The sequence below is a fragment of the Cokeromyces recurvatus genome, assembly GCF_025118155.1.
Source record: "Cokeromyces recurvatus strain NRRL 2243 chromosome Unknown BX663scaffold_4, whole genome shotgun sequence".
Classification (NCBI taxonomy): Eukaryota; Fungi; Mucoromycota; class Mucoromycetes; order Mucorales; family Mucoraceae; genus Cokeromyces; species Cokeromyces recurvatus.
Window position 1 is genome coordinate 950,467 of NW_026251390.1, and position 17,539 is coordinate 968,005.

Below are 17,539 nucleotides of genomic sequence, written 5' to 3' on the forward strand. Positions count from 1 at the left end.
ATAAATCTATTTACAATTAAAATCCTTTTCCGATGCCAGTTTTATCAACAATTTTCTTCATTATGTTTGTCTCATCTTGACATAATTCAGGATGTATATACAATAATGTTTTGGGCTTTATTACCTTTTTTCCAATTTGTCCTGTTGCAGTCTGAGGATCCGTAATCATCCAGCTGGTAAAAATACGACTTGCGGGTCCAATAGCATCTAAAGGAACTGTAGTAACATAATCTTTGGCTGTAAAAGAAAGTGTATGAATATTTAGCTCTTTAGGTAATTCGTCATTATCGTTGACTTGTTTTGGTATTGTGATTTTAGTGACATAGGGTGACATGACCCATTGAATGAGGCCTGTAGAAGCAGCACTTGTTACAACAGCTAAAAATAAATAGATTAGTATATATACAAATATAGAATAAGTTCTGCAACTCATCCTCCCCCCCTCCTTCTATTATTTTTCTTTTACCTGCTCCAACTAACATAGCTTTGGCTATAAAAGGTACAGGCACATCAATTGCAAACACAAATGGAGAAATGCCAGCACCTAAGCCAAGTGAAGTAATAGAGAACAATTTAAGTTTTTTTGCAACATTAGCCAGGGGACCGGTATAGATTGTTACTGGTTGTGTTGAAGAGTATCTTTTAAAGTATAAAAAGTTTGTTTTAGTTAACGTTCTTTTTATTGCAACTTGATTCGAGATTCTTAGCATTATGATAGTTGTAAGAAATATGATGTCGTATTTTTTGAAAGAGGGGAAGGGGTATTTTTTTTTTTTTTGGAATTCAGACAAAAGCTGCCAAAGGACTGCTTTTATGTAGCTGTTGGTTAGAATTTTTTACGTAATAAAAAAGAGGACGATATCTTGTATTTAATATCTTCCATTAGATTAACTCTATAAGAATAGGCTATAATATCATATCACAGCTGAATAGTATATATATTTTATGATTTGATTTGATATTGTCAACTGTAAGATGCTCCACCTCAATACTTGAAAAAGAAATAGCATATATAAAGATAAATAATTAAAAAAGCGTGAATGATAGTTTTTTTTTAAAAACATATCCATGGATCGCTAATTTGTATTCAAGTCATTCCATCAAGCTTCCTTTATTTATTTTTATTTGATAGTCCATATACATTAAGCTTAAGCCATCATAAAGATTATCAAAAAGATGAAGATATAAAATACGCTTGTCATGTATTTCTCATGATAAATATTTCGTTCTTTATATTTATGGCGCTTTATACTCTTATAAATCATCCGTTTTGGTCAAGTATGATGTCGTATATTATCTTATTGTCTACCCTGAAGTAAACAGCTTGTCTTGTAACTTTTTAATTTTAAATATTGAATGTGGGGGAAATTTCATGTGATTGTGACTGTATTTTGATGAAACAACAAGCTCCTTAATTTTAGATTATAAAATAAAAAAAAAAAAAAATAACCAAATTTACTTCTTTTTCTTTTTCTTTTTCTTTTATTAGTATTACTTGAAGGTAAGTATATCAAGCAAATACTATTGAATTTTATAGAAGCTTGTTTTTGGTTTGTTTGTTTGTTTGTTCCCTTATATGTTATCTATTTATCATATTACTCTTTTATATTCTCTTTTACTATAATAGTGCGTGAATGCTTATATTTTTATGGATATTACTACCATCACTCTTTTGTATGCAAAATAGTCTATGGTAGTTGTTCTATGTAGCGTTGGAGTTTTGATAACTATAGACGAAAGAGCGATAAAAATAGCGTCTTTTCCCAAAACTAATATAGATAAGAAAGACATCCTATTAAAAAAAGAAGAAAGTGGGGGAAAAACGCTAATCTCCATGCAACCAACTTTAAGTGGCAGTAGTAATACTTTTACTGTTGGCTAATGAAGAATCCACATTTTATAGTACAAAATAATTTGCTATTTGTAAATAATATAATTTTATGCTTTTTATTTTGTTTGTAATTTGTTGAAGATAATTCATTTTCAACCAACATTAGAAACAAAATAATCAAGCAAAGTGGCCTTCATGTAGACAATATTTATCTGTTTTACTGTCTGCCATGATAAAAGAGCTTGAAAAAAAAAAGAATTAGTGTCTTGCTCAAAAAGTAAGATTATGCTATGTGAAGCTATTTAAGGCATGGGATTCAAGCTGTAATAATATACGTATTTAAAAGCTAGATAATAGACATAAGAAAAAAAAAAGCCCCCAAACTATTTCAGTTTATATCCCTGTATATATTTTTTGATCATTTATTGTCCTTTATTCAATGTATACGTCAAATAGATAGCATTCGTTTAAACAGTCCTTCTAATACTACTTTTATAATGAGAAGACCATGCATATTCAGTAAATATAAAATATGCTCGTCACTATTAGGGACTAAGTTTTGTACACTATTTGGACTTGACATTTTAATGTACAAATAAAAAGGAAAAAAGAATAAATAGAATTTAAAGATATGGCTAATTTAGGCTTTTCCAGATGTAAAATTACGTTTATAGTCTTATGTCTCTACTTGGAAATATAATCCAAATGAAATAGGATTACGATATATAATGCCATTTTATGTGAAATACACATAGAATTCATATGATTTCTTACTTTTTTGTTCCTGAGCTGTATTGTACAACGATACGGTGCCCTTTTTTTTTTCTGTTGCCCCATTCATTTTTTTTTTACTGCTATATATTTATAAAATATTTCTTTTTTTTTATATCTTTTTTTTTCTTTCAAAATAAAATAATAATAATAAAAAAATGAAGCATTTATCAACTTTAAGAGAGAAAGGCTATGTACAAGTAGGACATCAACGCCAAAGAAAGCCAATTAAATTATATTATGAAATGCATGGAAATGGGCCTGAAAGAGTGCTATTAGTGATGGGTATATACACATACACTATAAAAATACTTGTACTCTACATAATAGATATTAATGCATATATTTATAGGTCTAAGTACACCTTGTGGCGCTTGGGATCATCAAGTAATATATTTTTATATATGTATCTGTATCTGTGTATGTATATGAATTTAATTCAATGGATATTATAATAGACAAAATTTCTTGCTGAAACTGGAGACTATACTGTCATTGTATTTGATAATAGAGGCATGGGATTTTCAGGTACACATTCATATTACATTTATATATACGCATACATTCTATATTTACCTATTTGTATATATTAGATGCACCTATTGGTTTATATTCGTAAGACTTCTCATTAAAGTACAAGTAGAAAAAAATTGACATATTTTATGTAGTACTTCACAAATGGCAATGGATGCTCTTGAATTATTAGATTATTTTAATTGGAAGGAAAGGGTACATCTCGTTGGTATTTCTATGGGAGGTATGATTTCTTTAGAAATGGCTGATGCTGATGTGACTCGATTTCAATCCTTAACACTTACAAGCACTACTGCTAGAAGAAATCTACCCACTGTAAATTGAATGATTTATTCATTTATTTAATATCTCGTTTTATCGTTACTTTACTTAATATATTTATCTGTTGTTGTAGTGGACTGCTATTTCGACACTGTCAAAAATTACTTTCCTTTATCGAGATCCTAGAGATCAATTAAAAGCAGCGATTGATTTGGTCTATCCTAAAGAATGGTTAGATAAAAAGCCTCTAGTGCAAACAGAGTTTGAAACAAATAGAGATTTAGCTACTCATGGGTTTATTGGGCATATCTTAAGATCACGTCGTCAAACTTTACATGGAAATATAGGACAAACAGCAGCCTGTTTACGCCATTATGTCTCTGATAAACGCTTAAATTATATAAAATCTACAGGCTTATCTATTATGATTGTTACAGGGACCTTTGATAACTTAGTACGACCTGAATACTCTTATCACATGAAAAAGATACTTGAAGATGCAAGGTTTGAATTATTTGAAGGAAGTGGTCATGCTATTCCTGAAGAACAGCCTGAAAGATATAATCATTTATTAATAGATCATTTTAAACTATCTTCTAATAAAAATATATCTAAGCTTTAAGAAATGCAGAGGGATCTTCTTCAGCTGTTATTTCTGCTGTTAATAATTCACTCGTCATGGCTCCATTTGCTTTATCTTCTTCTATACGTCCTAATATATTATTAATCGTTTGCATTGTTTTCGGATGAAAGACTTTATCAGGCAAATGTTCTGATTTTCGAAGTTTATAATAAAATGCAATAATTTTCAAGTCTTGCTCTTCTTTGAGATAGGAGTTTATGATCTGTTGAATAGCTTCACCCGTCTTTTCCCAAGTTACCACCTTAGATGTTGGCATATTTTTAATTAAATAGAATAAAAGTGTTTCGGCTGTTTGGGTATCTGATTTATCATTTGTACTTGTCAAAACTCGAATTGCTTTTATACATGTCATATATTGATGTAAGTTTAAATGAATGTCTTGTTGATGAGATAGAAAATGACGTATTGTTTGACAAACACTGTTTTGTTGTAAATCACTAATAGATGTTGATGAAAATAGACAACTTAAATAATGTATAAAGAGACTGGGTCCAGGTTTGATAAGATCCATATTTGATATAATATCATGCCATAAATTTTCAATGGCAGGAGCATCATGACACTTTTGGTAATAGCTCATCATCACATTACAATCAAAGCTTGTTCGTAATGTCAACAATGATAATTGACTCATTTGTTTTACTAATTCTTTTGCAATATTTAATTCGTCATTCTTTAAATAACCTTGTATTAAATAAATAAAAGTTCGTGTGGTTGGCAGTAATCCATGCTCTTTTATTTGATTCAATACACCATGCGCTAGTTCCACTGCATCACACCATATATAAGCTCGAATAAGTCTATTGTATATTGTCACTTTTATAGATCCATCTTTGCTCATTTTTAGTTGAAGTTTTTGAAGTCTTTCAATGTCTTTTTGTTTACCCGCTGAATCTAAATCTGCTTTCAGTTGTTCCATACGGGCAGTAATCATACTTACTTTAGTTATTTTGGGTAATATAATAGGTTTTGTGCTTGAAATAGCATGTTCGATAATATGACTATAGTCTTGTATAGACTTGTTAGACTGTTCAATTAATTTTTCACGAAATGCACTTGTGATGCCTAAATATAGTTTTTTTTCTTCTGCCGGAGTGAGGAAACGATTAAACCAACTACCCGAAGTTTTGCTACTAAACATTGCTTTAATGAGGTAGCCATTTTTAGGTAATGTCTTGGTTGAACTACGTAAAATATTTTGTGCCATTTCTTAGATAAATAATATGTGTATATAAAAGCTGCTTTTGTATTATTTTTCATTTTTGAAATAAACTTTTTTTTTTTTTTTTTTTTTTTTTTTCATCTTACAGTTGCATAGAGTGATGACGTAAAGTTTATTCCTTGCATATTATGTAAGCTAATTTGTATAACATCATGCAATCATGATATTATATCAAATCTTCATATAATTTACTAACTATATTTATGTTATATTTCAGTTCAGAGGAATGTAATTCAAATCCCTGATCTGAATATGAATATGAATTATGTGTCAATAAAAGGCCACAGATATGGGATACACGAATATATACGATTTACCCTGAATGTATCTATGCGAGGAGAAAGTATTCAAAGAAATAGAGTAAGAAGAACTGAGTATAAATACTTGCTTTTGAATAAATATTGGAACGCGCTTTTTTTTTTTTTTTTTTTTTTTTTTTTTTTTTTTTTTTTATATATATATATATATATATATATGTATTTATTTATTTATTTATTTATCTAGTGACGACATGGCTTCCTCCACTAAAGATCACAATAGCACCCTTCAAGGTCCGCTACGCTTTAAAAACATGAGCACAAGCCATTTCTGGAGGATCGTCAAAGGTCTCCAGTTCATCAGCAGGCCCTTTAAAACGACGTCCGCTCAATAAGCCTGGTGAAGGATCCGGAATATCCCAACCAAGCGCTGAATCGTCATCTCCCTCCAGTCAATCATTTCTCGAAAAAAGTTAATCGCCCTTATTTAAAGGGGACCTTTCCTCACACCATGTTCATTGATATAACCAAAAGCTTCTTTGCTCCTTTATTTAGGGCTATTAATTCACTTCCTAAAACATTTACTAATGTTGTTGTTAGTGCCGCCACTTGTTTTGAAATCCCTTTTACCTCCCTCTTGGCTCCTGATACCGCTTCGTTAGATGCTTTACCTCGTTCTATTGCTCATCTTCCTGGTTCATTTGCTTACACTCATAACCAGGACTACTATTATTGCTCCAGATCCCGTCGTCGTGAGGAATGGTCTACCCATCAATATCTCGCATCCAAAATACTTAACATGGTGAGTAAAGATGAAGTTAAATTAGCTCCATTTTTTGTCCGCACCTTTATTCCACCTCCACAAGCGCTAGGTTTTAATCCTGTCTCCGATCACAACTTAGTTGTTATATCCCCCTTTTTTTAATTGATCTTCAATTAATGCTTTCTGCTGACCATCGCACTCGTCGTGAAAAACTGTTGACTATCAAGAAATTCCATTCTCTTTGTTCTACATCTCCACCTTCTCGCCTTCATCTACCACCGCCTTATTCTCCTCATCTTGGACTTCCTTGGTCGGATTTCTGGGACCTCTGACTATCTCATTCTTGTAGAAATATTTGGTATTGCTTCTTACATAGAAAAATTCCTCATAAAACTTTACTTCATCGTTTGATACCGGATTATTTTTCGTCCCCAAATTACCCTCTATGTATATACCCATACCTATACCCATTTGGACTCTCTTGACCATTTTATTTTTACTTGTCCATTAAAATTTTCAGTTTGGCGATATGTTTGGCGCACATTTGTCGACCCATCCACTCCACTAATTTCCTATTATCCTGTTATATATGTCCTATCCACACTCAAGTCAGTTACTCCCACCGATAATACTAACTTTCTACAAGCTTTTGTTGCTACTCTTGAATTCATCTGGTCATCTCACTGGGCTTATGTATTCAATGATACTCCTTTTACTGTCAATACCGTTATTAGTTCACCGTCCAAGAAAATCATGAAAGCAAGTCAAGAAACTTTTATCATTCAAGGTATCCCCCATATTCCTCTACCATTTATTAATACCGAATAGCATTATGGATGCTTACTTCCATGTGCCCTCGTTTATTATTCCAGCTTACACAACTTTCAACACTCGAAAGCACACAAACACACACATAAAAAAACAGATAAGCTACTATACTTTCACATAAATATAAAACCCCAAAAACACAGTTGGGACTTAATAAATCAGAGAACTCCGTTCTCCCTGTACTCTTCACTAAATGGTTAAAAAAAATACTATCAGCTCCTTCAAACACTTGGTCTTATTCATATAACTTAAGATCCTTATCTTACACAAGAACAAATGATATTATCTGTAAAAATCATACAATAGTAATAAAAGAAAAAAAAAAGTACCTTTGCACAGCGTAGGACTTAACTTTTATTATCGAGGTTGCCCATCTTCTTTAATGATAATAACATAAATGACTCCTCTAACTCATTTCTTCCATTGTTCTATAGAGATGACCTATAGCTTATTTATCACTTTTGATTTTGTTTTTGAAGCGTGTATTGGAAGTCTTACTTGAATTAAAGTAAGTAAAAGGAAAAAAAAAAAAAGGAGGATGCCTGTCATAGTGGCTGTGATCTATAACTTAGTCCAATTAGATAACAATAATTAATCATGAAAATATAAACTATAGTCTCTAAATTCTATATACACATCATAAAAGTAAATGAAACATTACATTTAAAAATATATCTTCGTGTTCTAGAAAGGAATTCAATACAATGGAATCCTTTACAAGATAATTTGAAGCAAGCTGAAGATAAACTAACTGAAATGTTCAAGCTTCAAACTAGATTAAAGATAAAGATTTTTAAGGATAAGGATATATGTTTGCTTTTTCTATGATAATATCCTCTTTTCATACATTCACTCATGTTAGAATAGCTTAATTATATGTCTAGCCTATTTATTCTATTATCTATTTTCCTTGTAAATAGCCTGCCATATTTACTCTTAACTAGATGCTACAATGTAAACTATTTTTTATTATTGTTTAGTATCCACCTTCAATTGTTGCTGTATTTAATTCTTTATTTCACTTTATACTTTATTATATGAAAATAAGTATACTTTTTTCCTTGTTGACCTAGTGTTGCTTTTTTTTCCTTTGACTTTATTTAATTAGGATGAATCATAACAGATTACATTAGATAAAAAAAAGTTGCATGTATTACTTGAAAACTAATTATCACTAACTTTTTAGTGAAATATTCTTTACGTGCTATTTATACGTGTAATATTTGTATTTATATTACTTTTTTCATTTATAATAAAATCTGCTATATAAATAATAAAAAAAATTGGGCCCCATAGCGTCGCAGTGTTCCATATACTTATCCCGGAGGTACTCGTAATGTTTATCAATGATGGTTTACATCGTTTTTAGAATACATTGGAGAGGTGAGCATAATCCAGAAAGAAAGCATACAAAATACTAACTAAGCTATGAAGCCATCCCAAAAAATCACTCATCAGCCCTTTTACAAGCCAACAAATGAAAAAAAAGGATTATATAAAGAGAAAAAGAAAAGAAAAAAAGAGGAAAAAAGCATGAAAATGACCTCCTTTTATAGTTTTTTTTTGATCCGTTATCATATGCTTTACACTGTCATAAAAAGGCGTCACAATCTCTGTAATGGATCTAATTGGATAATCTTAATTGCACATCAACAATTACTCCTTAAAAAAAAATAGATGTACGATTTTCATTAATTATTTTTCTATATGAGAGTAAATATACCTAATATGTGTATAAACAGAATTATTCATACAAGTGCACTATATGTTCTATTATGACTATTTATTTTATTGAATCAAGTTACAAATCTTACAACCATGACAAGACGTTGAAAACTATTATCTGCATAGAACAAATACTTGTACCAAATGAGCTCCTCCAGGTAAATTATATTTAAGTTTGATTACAATAACTTTTCATAACTCATCATGTTCTTCATTTAGCAAACGCTTGACCAAATTATACATTAAAATTGTGCCCATAATGTCCAGTGAATAACGCAGTTGATTTGGTATGTAAAATTAACTTTGCAGGACAACTTTATTCATACGCTAATTCTTGTGTAAAATACAATACTGGAACAGAGATGTTAACGCAAGTGTAAACCTCAGAAGAATTCTCGTTGATTACATAACAATAACATTTAAAATCAATTCCAGGCCTTTGGAGCTATCAAGAGGTTGAGCTGAAAATGTTGAAGCTTAGATAGGCTTCATTAGCTGTGAAATATTCAGCACAAGAATCTTCATAATTAAACAAAAAAAAAAGATCCCTTAGAGATCACACACGCTTACCTCATTTCTAACTGTTTGGTAATAAACCCCTTTTTTCTTCAGGTCTGCTTTCTCCTGTGATTAATCTGCACTTTTTAAAACGAAACATCCTGGACTAGCAGGCAAGAAATTAGTTAAAAGAAAGAAAATAACACTCTAACAGTTTTTTTTAAACTCTTATAGATCTCAAAAAAAAAAAAAAAACTTAGATAATGTTCGTTTACTGTTCCTGTTCTACAAGTGCCAATTTCACGTCCAAGTTTTCTTTTTCGATCTGCACCAAAAATCAACGGTGTATTCACTTTAGTCGTAAGCACTGTAGCCATTAAAGAACTTTCTTTTCTAGACTTAACTGTACTTTGTTTCGAGAAAAAAAAAGATATGCTGAAATGTATTGGGATAGATGTCTTGCTAATGAAGTTGGTTTAAAATGATAAAGTTTGAAATGTAAAGAAGTTTGTCCAAATTAAGTAAGGAAACCATCTGAAATTAAAAACGAGTTGGCCCATAAAAAAAAAAAGAAAAAGAAAAAAGAAAAATGCGTTCTAGTAATTTATTCAAAACCCAGTACATTATGTGCACTATTAAAGATAAAAAGTTGCCTTTGTTACGATGCATAAGCAAAAACAAGAAAAAAAAAGTCACCAAATAAATATTAGAAATTGTTCAATAGACCAGATGTATGAGTCATACCTGGTAGACAGCTTTTGTTTCTAGGCTGCTACTCATCTGATTGGTTAAAAAAAAAGAAGAAAAGTATGTTCAATATAAAGTATAAAGACAGTCTCCTTATGCAAGTATATCTGTCATCAACACGCCAAATAAAGCTTAACAATAGTATTCTTAACTAATGAAAAAAGACTATAATCAATTCAGAATTTTCTATTACAAAATAAAATAAATAAATACCATGTCTGATTAAAAATAAAAAATAATAAAAAAAAAGACCAGTTAATATGTGAAAACTGTCATCTTGAACGGAAATCTCGTTTTCTTTATAATTAACCAATAATTTTAAAGTTTAAATTTCTTGTTCAACTGAAAAAAAAAAATCTGTATAGAAAAGCATTTATTTTTTTTTCTTTTTGTTATTTCAACACTTTATTTAAATCAATTAAAAAAAAAAATGTCTAAATCTACACATGTCATCAACTTTGGTGCTGGACCTGCTAAAATGTAATTCTCTCTAACACTATTTTTAAAGTACAATTATATGCATTTATATACATGGATTGGCTCAAACTTATCTTTTTTATTTTTTTTTATTCTTCTTCTTTGTTTAGCCCTCAACCTGTTCTTTTAAAAGCACAGAAAGAATTCTTAAATATCAATGGTACAGGCATGTCAGTGATGGAGCTCTCTCATCGTTCAAAGCCTTTTGGTGCTATTCTTGAAAAGACTAAACAAGATCTTACTGAGCTTATGAACATTCCCTCCAATTATTCAATTCTTTTTATGCAAGGCGGTGCTACTACTGAATTTGCTTCCATTTTTTATAATCTCATTGCTGCAAAGCAACAAGAATTAAAAAAACAAGGTAAGGAGGGAGAGGAAATTGTTGTCGATTATCTTGTTACAGGTGCATGGTCCAACAAAGCAGCTCAAGAAGCAGAACGTCTCGTACCTACTATTGTGGATAACCCAGTTCGTATTAATCGCGCTTTGGATGTCAAAAAAGCGAACGGTAAATTTGGAAGCATTCCTCCTCAAACTGAATGGAACTTGACAGATCCCAGTAAACATAATGTAGCTTATGTCTACTACTGTGATAATGAAACTGTCCATGGTGTTGAGTTTCAAGTTACCCCTCATGTAGACCCTTCTGTACCTCTCGTGGCTGATGTCTCAAGTAACTTTTTGTCTCGTCCTATTGATGTCTCTAAATATGGTATCATCTATGGTGGCGCACAAAAGAATTTAGGTCCTGCTGGTGTCACGATTATTATCATCCGTAATGATTTACTAGTGGATTTAAATGTCGGACCTGTACGTCCCTTAATGCTTGATTTTAAGACAGCCGCTGATAATAATTCTATGTATAATACACCACCTACTTTCGCCATTTATATGGTTGGTTTAACTTTAGAGTGGCTGCTTGAAAGAGGTGGTCTTACGGAAGTCGAAAAAGTTAATCAACGTAAAGCAGAAAAACTCTATTTGGCAATTGAGCAATCAAGTTTATACAAATGCCCCGTAGAGCCTCATTCTAGAAGTCATATGAACGTTGTTTTTCGTTTACCGACAGAAGATTTGGAAAAGGAATTTTTAAAGGGTGCTGAAGAAAGAAATATGCAACAATTAAAAGGACATCGTTCAGTAGGTGGCATTCGTGCTTCCATCTATAATGCCTTGTCAGAGGAAGACGTGGATGCTTTGATTAATTATATGAATGAATTTGAAGAAAAACACAAAGCTTAAATAAAAGAGAAAAGAAAAAATGTTATTTTATCCCATGAGGTTAATGTAATCTAGAAACATTTAATAAAATCTCCAACTTTTTTTTTTTTATACTACTTTTTAAGCATAATATAGTATTCTTATGCACCAAATCAATGCGTCATCTAGAAGTCACGAAAACGGTGCCCATGTGTGTGCCTAGCTGGTTTGGTTTTTTCTCATTTTCCTTCTTTTTTTCTTTTTTTGTAATTCCGAAATAAAAAATAACAAGGCGGAGGGCTATAATAAACAACCCCACGACTTATCCATTGAAGCTTGAAGACGACGTTGTAGATATCCTTATTTATCTTGTATTTTGATTTTTTTGTATCTTTAAACTCCTCACACACACACACACACATACACACACATACACACACACACACACTCTCTCTCTCTCTCTCTCTCTCTCTCTCTCTTTCTGCCCCTCTTCGCATTCGTTGCTAAATGCGAAAGTCTACGACTCTTGTGTCTAGACTTATAAATACAATTATAGATAATGGAAAGAATTTTTTTGTTTGTAGACGAGAAGTCTTACTTTATCATCAGTTAACAACTATTCATCAAAAACGATCCATCATGATTTCAAATTCAAGATCCCATTCTTCATCAGCAGCCATTATAGAGAATACAAAACCAAGATCGCTCCGACATTATGATTCTTTTAGTTTGTTTAATTTATCCAATCGGGTGACCTTGGCCGATCTCGATTTTGCCATTCAATCCCGTAATGCAGACCGTGCATGGTCTATTTTTGTTACCCTTACCACACGAGGTGCTGATTCCATACCCTTAAGCCTCTGTTGCTCATTATATGCTCTTTTAGAATTTGCCAAAAGTCTTGCTACCACCACTAGCACCACCAACAAGCTTCGACAGCGACAGTTGGATCAACTTTTAAATTATGTTTTGCAGCATCAAAGCAAGGACATCTTTTTAGCATCCGTTACGGATATCCCACTGACATATCACAAGTTATTACTAAAGGCAATCAGGACCAGGGACCAAAAGATGGCTTGGATCACGTTTTATCGATTTCATAAAGATAGCTCAGAGAAGCTACCCCGCAACATGTGTCTAAAACTGATGTTGTTGATGATGAAAAATAAACGACTTGATAAGAATCAACTCAAGATGAGATTACAGTTGATTGCATTGCATGGGGCGGGGACGTCCGAGTTTGACAGTCGGTATCTATCAGCCGCTGATCTGACACGTTTAGCACATATTTGCCACGGATACCAAAAAGACAAAAGGACGGCACATGTGTTAATTAATGAATTTGTGGATGGATTATCTAAAAAAAAGTTGGGAAATCGAGCGGATGCGCTAGATGAGTTAATATGGCACATCATTTGTCAAGGTGATATAGAGAAAGCACATGAGGTATTGGATAGAGTACAAAGGACGTTATCCGACAAGGTCAATGTGAATGAGATGGTCTTTGTGAACATGATGAACGCTTATCGACGGCAAAAAAAATATCATGAAGCTCTCAAGATATTTGAACGATTTTTAGAAACAGGACAACCGGTGACGGTACGAGCATATAATACAGTTTTACAGTTGTTTGCAGAACAAGGGCTAGTAGACAAAGCATATTTTTTATTTAATACGATGGAGAGATTAGATGTGGAGCCTGATATTGCGACCTATACAGAGATGATACGTGTGAATGCTTATGTAGGGAATATGAAAATGTGTATACATTTCTATAATAAAATACTACAGCATGAGCATCTGAACCCCAATGTTTATGTTTATAGTGCCCTTATAGAGGCCTCCTCACGACTCAATGATCTAAAGTCTGTATTTCACTGGTTTCAACAGATGTTAAAGGATAAAATTGAGCCAAATGAAGTGATTATATCGATTATCTTGAAGGCTCTAGCACATCAACCAGATCCTAATATGCCAGATACCATACTCCGGATAGCGCATCAAGCCTTTATGTCAGGTATCAAAACAGACTCTATTCTCTATACCATACTCCTAAAGATGCAAGCAGAATCCATTGGTATTGAAGGAGCACTTAAAGTTCATCGAGATATGCTGACACAATCAGTCAAGCCAAGCACTTATACATATACGATACTTATAAACACCTTTAGTAAACATAAACGACCCGATATAAGTGAAAGGATATTTGAATTAATGAAGAAGAGCCACGATCTTAAGCCTAATACAGCTACGTATAGTGTGATGATGGATGCTTGGTTAAAAATAAACAAAACAGAAAAAGTGGAATCACTTGTATTTGACTTTCTAAAGGAATGTAAATCAGATAAAACGGGTAGATTATGGTTAGATACTAGTATCTGTGATCGAATAAAATGGAGTACTAAATGTTGTTGAATTTATGAAAAGGAAGGGAAGGGAAGGAAAAGAAAAGAAAAAAAAAAGATTTTATTATAGTTTAGATTTATTAGTGTTATAAATATCGACACCCCAAAATGGAGAAGGATCAATGAGACGTTTTGGTTCTTTTGTTGCTAATTGTTCTAAAGCTTTAAATTCGTCTTTTTCTTCAAGTTTAAAAACTTGGAAATTAGAAATGATACGGGATGGGGTTACTGATTTTGGAATGATACTTAGGCCACGTTGCAATCCCCAAGATAAGAGTACTTGGGCAGCAGTAGAGTTATTATGTTTCTTTGCAATATCAAGCTATAATTGTATACAAATACATATTTATATATTTTTTTAAAAAAAAAAAAAATTAATCTGAGGATTATCTAAGTACAATTTTATAATATATTACCACGATAGGTTCTTGCATTATAGGAGAATCTGTACTGCCAAGGGGAGAATAAGCAGTGACTATTATACAAATAAAGTAAAAGATATTATTATTTGCATAAATTACTGAATAAATAATATACCATGAATCGTATTTGATTGACAGTATTTAATTAGCTCAGGTTGCGGTAAGTAAGGGTGTACTTCTACCTATATAAATATATGTCTATATATTTATCTCATATAGTACATGTATAATATTCTATTCTTACTTGATTGACTGCAGGAATTACTTTACAATTCTTTAAAAGACGTTCAAGATGATTGATATTAAAATTACTGACACCAATAGCACGTGTCTTACCTGACTCGAGTAGGTTTTCCATAGCCTATTATAGATAACTATTAGAAAAGAAAAGTGAAATATATATATATATATATATGTATGTATGTATATTACGGCATAGGTGTCAATAAAATCAACAGAATGATCAATTGCAATATTTCCATTCTCATCCTTTGGTATATTATATTTGGAAGGTTTGAAAGCAACTGGCCTTTTTCTTTATAAGGAGGAAAAATGGGTATTATTAACACTATTGATACCTATAAATGAAACATAGAACATACCAATGCATAAGATACAAATCAACATAATCTAATTGAAGATTAGCAAGAGACGCATCAAGTGCCTTTTCAACAAGATCTGGTTGATGACTTGTATTCCAACTATATTAAAAAAAAAATTTGTATTTACATGTGGTTCCTTTTTTTTTTTCTTTCTTTTTTTACAGTTTAGTGGTTATGAATATTTGCTCACGAGGTATTCCACTATCTTTAATTGCTTGTCCAACTTCTTTTTCGTTACGATCTATATAAAAGAAATGAGTTCTTATTTACCTGATTGTTTTTTTTTATAAATAATTTACAAACATAAGCCGTGTCTATGTGTCTATATCTATTAAAATCATAAATAAATATACATTCTGCTTTTTATTCTATTTTATTTTTTCCTATGGTTTTATATTTTTATACCCTGCTTCAAGTGCAATCAAAACTGCATTATAAACTTCAGTTGGTTTAGATTGCCTTTATAATTTATTAATATTTTTTTTTTAAAAAAAAAAAGTATTTATTCATGTCTTCCTACCAAGTTCCTAAACCAAAAGCAGGCATAATAACACCATTATTCCTATATATTTAAAATCAGATTATAATCTATAATTATATTGAGTTAGTTGTATAAACGCTTTACAACAAAATCGTAGCTCCTAAAGACATTATATATAAATATGTGTAAAGAAAAAGATAAGTAGAAGAAAAAATGTCCAGTATTTAATATTATATTATTAAAATTGCTTCTTTATTTTTTTGGTGTATCCATGGATAAAAATTACAAATGATTATGATTTGCCATTTGTATAATTTATGCTCAACTCATAATATTAGAACTGTTAACGGTTAAATAGGTATAATCAATAATGGTTTATGGAGTGAATTTAAAGCGATATAAACTAGAATGTAACTTCCTAAAGGGAGTAATATTACGAATCAAAGTAGAATGAAATACTATTAATATGAGAGATGGACGAAGAACTCTTTTTTTTTTTTTTGTTTGGGGCTTCGGGGAATTATGCTTCCGTTTTTTATCTGCTTACATAATTCAATATACTCCATCTTGAGACTTATTTTATTTGTATTAAGTTTTCAATTTGAGATAAAACAAAAAGATAGATATTTTAGGCAGTGAATAAGAATAATAAACGCTTAAACATAGACTTTGATTAACTCTGTTTTGTTCTAATGGTCCAATATAATATAAGATGTCTAAGCTGTCCAAGTTAAATCAATGAATAGGAAATTATAACAAACGAAAATAAAATTCTCTTGAAAAGCAGTAAGAGGAAAAGAAAAGAATGTGAGGACTTGAAGTAAATAAATATTTGCTGTATATATGAATGGAAAAAAAAAAAAAAAAAAAAAAAAAGAGAATTAATTTAATTGCTGTTATCCAGAATTAGCTGAAGGTAATAGAGCTACTTTTTCAAGACTTCAAAATATAAACTGTAAATATTGGTATTAATGGAAAGCAGGATTTGTTGACTTGAAAATAATATCTACCTTTGCTCATATAATTTATATACTGAAACAGGTAAATTAATGATTTCTAAATCTGAGGGAGAGTAAGTATCAACAAGTAAAAAGGATTACATTTCATAGTACAAATTAAAAATATACATCATAGATTATGTTAATATTCAACTAAACGAGATATTTACTTCGAATAGTACTATCTGAATCTATGCAGCGATTAATAATATTAATTATGATATAAGGGATATTTTTTTTTCTTTAAAAAAAAAAAAGTTCTCTATAAAGCAAGTATGCATATAATTAGTAAGAAGATCTACAGTTTTAACTCATTATCCTTATCTTTCCAATCTTGCAAGAAGTTTCTAGTAATTTCATGAAATTTCGAAACTTTATAAACGGTCAGAATTCATATATGATTCATGATTATCCAAGTTTTATACATAAAATTATTATTATTTTCATTTTATATTCATGCATGATTTTATACGTATTTTAAATATGCATGTTTCTGATTCACTAAAAACGAAATATTTTTATACTTTATGTATGTCATTCTTGTAATATTTAAATGATAATAGTGAACACTATTACTTATTCAAGTAGTTTATATTCATTACACCGAACGATATTTAGAAGAAGAAGAAAGTGGTAATTTTTACTATAATACTTAAAATCATTCCTAAACATCCCATTAATAAAAGATACAATGAGTAACTTGTCTTTATAATGCTCAAATTTCTTTGGTTTTCAGGCTTCATTTATTGTTGTAATGAATACCAAATTAGTATACCAATCATTGTTATATTCTGTGAACTCTCTCTTGTACTTGTATATGCTTCTAATCTATAATTATCATTTACATTTTTAGCTTTTTTTATTATGTACT

General features: G+C 30.8%; 9 protein-coding genes across 9 annotated transcripts; 6 read left to right on the plus strand and 3 right to left on the minus strand.

The window, feature by feature from the left end:
- Window positions 1-16: 16 nt before the first annotated feature.
- On the minus strand, window positions 17-710 carry BX663DRAFT_529581 (uncharacterized protein; the record flags this gene model as incomplete). Its single annotated transcript, XM_051530256.1, has 2 exons — window positions 17-378; window positions 467-710. 2 exons carry the CDS (start codon window positions 708-710, stop codon window positions 17-19), a joined length of 606 nt encoding a protein of 201 aa, XP_051386173.1.
- A 2,050-nt stretch (window positions 711-2,760) lies between these two features.
- On the plus strand, window positions 2,761-4,019 carry BX663DRAFT_429021 (Alpha/Beta hydrolase protein; the record flags this gene model as incomplete). The annotated part of the gene is made up of 6 exons (XM_051522712.1): window positions 2,761-2,887; window positions 2,955-3,014; window positions 3,086-3,130; window positions 3,196-3,217; window positions 3,271-3,451; window positions 3,531-4,019. 6 exons carry the CDS (start codon window positions 2,761-2,763, stop codon window positions 4,017-4,019), a joined length of 924 nt encoding a protein of 307 aa, XP_051386174.1.
- BX663DRAFT_483815 (uncharacterized protein) lies at window positions 4,009-5,247 on the minus strand (the record flags this gene model as incomplete). Its single annotated transcript, XM_051524518.1, has 1 exon — window positions 4,009-5,247. One exon carries the CDS (start codon window positions 5,245-5,247, stop codon window positions 4,009-4,011), a length of 1,239 nt encoding a protein of 412 aa, XP_051386175.1.
- A 687-nt stretch (window positions 5,248-5,934) lies between these two features.
- Window positions 5,935-6,486, plus strand: BX663DRAFT_255245 (uncharacterized protein). Its single transcript, XM_051521885.1, has one exon. The coding sequence runs from the start codon at window positions 6,031-6,033 to the stop codon at window positions 6,442-6,444; it is 414 nt and encodes a 137-aa protein (XP_051386176.1). The 5' UTR covers window positions 5,935-6,030; the 3' UTR covers window positions 6,445-6,486.
- Window positions 6,487-6,768: 282 nt separating this feature from the next.
- On the plus strand, window positions 6,769-7,110 carry BX663DRAFT_428824 (uncharacterized protein; the record flags this gene model as incomplete). The annotated part of the gene is made up of 1 exon (XM_051522702.1): window positions 6,769-7,110. A coding segment is annotated over one exon (342 nt), but the record flags the coding sequence as incomplete, so codon positions are not given.
- Window positions 7,111-7,728: 618 nt separating this feature from the next.
- BX663DRAFT_499178 (uncharacterized protein) lies at window positions 7,729-8,173 on the plus strand. Its single transcript, XM_051526143.1, has one exon. The coding sequence runs from the start codon at window positions 7,987-7,989 to the stop codon at window positions 8,149-8,151; it is 165 nt and encodes a 54-aa protein (XP_051386178.1). The 5' UTR covers window positions 7,729-7,986; the 3' UTR covers window positions 8,152-8,173.
- Window positions 8,174-10,409: 2,236 nt separating this feature from the next.
- On the plus strand, window positions 10,410-12,239 carry BX663DRAFT_499184 (phosphoserine aminotransferase). The gene is made up of 2 exons (XM_051526144.1): window positions 10,410-10,560; window positions 10,668-12,239. The coding sequence occupies exons 1-2, from the start codon at window positions 10,511-10,513 to the stop codon at window positions 11,800-11,802; spliced, it is 1,185 nt and encodes a 394-aa protein (XP_051386179.1). The 5' UTR covers window positions 10,410-10,510; the 3' UTR covers window positions 11,803-12,239.
- Window positions 12,164-14,223, plus strand: BX663DRAFT_499187 (uncharacterized protein). The gene has a single exon (XM_051526145.1). The coding sequence runs from the start codon at window positions 12,268-12,270 to the stop codon at window positions 14,173-14,175; it is 1,908 nt and encodes a 635-aa protein (XP_051386180.1). The 5' UTR covers window positions 12,164-12,267; the 3' UTR covers window positions 14,176-14,223.
- Window positions 14,202-16,102, minus strand: BX663DRAFT_540800 (NADP-dependent oxidoreductase domain-containing protein). The gene is made up of 11 exons (XM_051530761.1): window positions 15,815-16,102; window positions 15,710-15,751; window positions 15,595-15,648; window positions 15,489-15,517; window positions 15,352-15,430; window positions 15,166-15,288; window positions 15,020-15,122; window positions 14,832-14,948; window positions 14,703-14,769; window positions 14,582-14,640; window positions 14,202-14,487 (listed from the first exon to the last, which is right to left on the minus strand). Exons 1-11 carry the CDS (start codon window positions 15,838-15,840, stop codon window positions 14,230-14,232), a joined length of 957 nt encoding a protein of 318 aa, XP_051386181.1. The 5' UTR covers window positions 15,841-16,102; the 3' UTR covers window positions 14,202-14,229.
- Window positions 16,103-17,539: the final 1,437 nt, after the last annotated feature.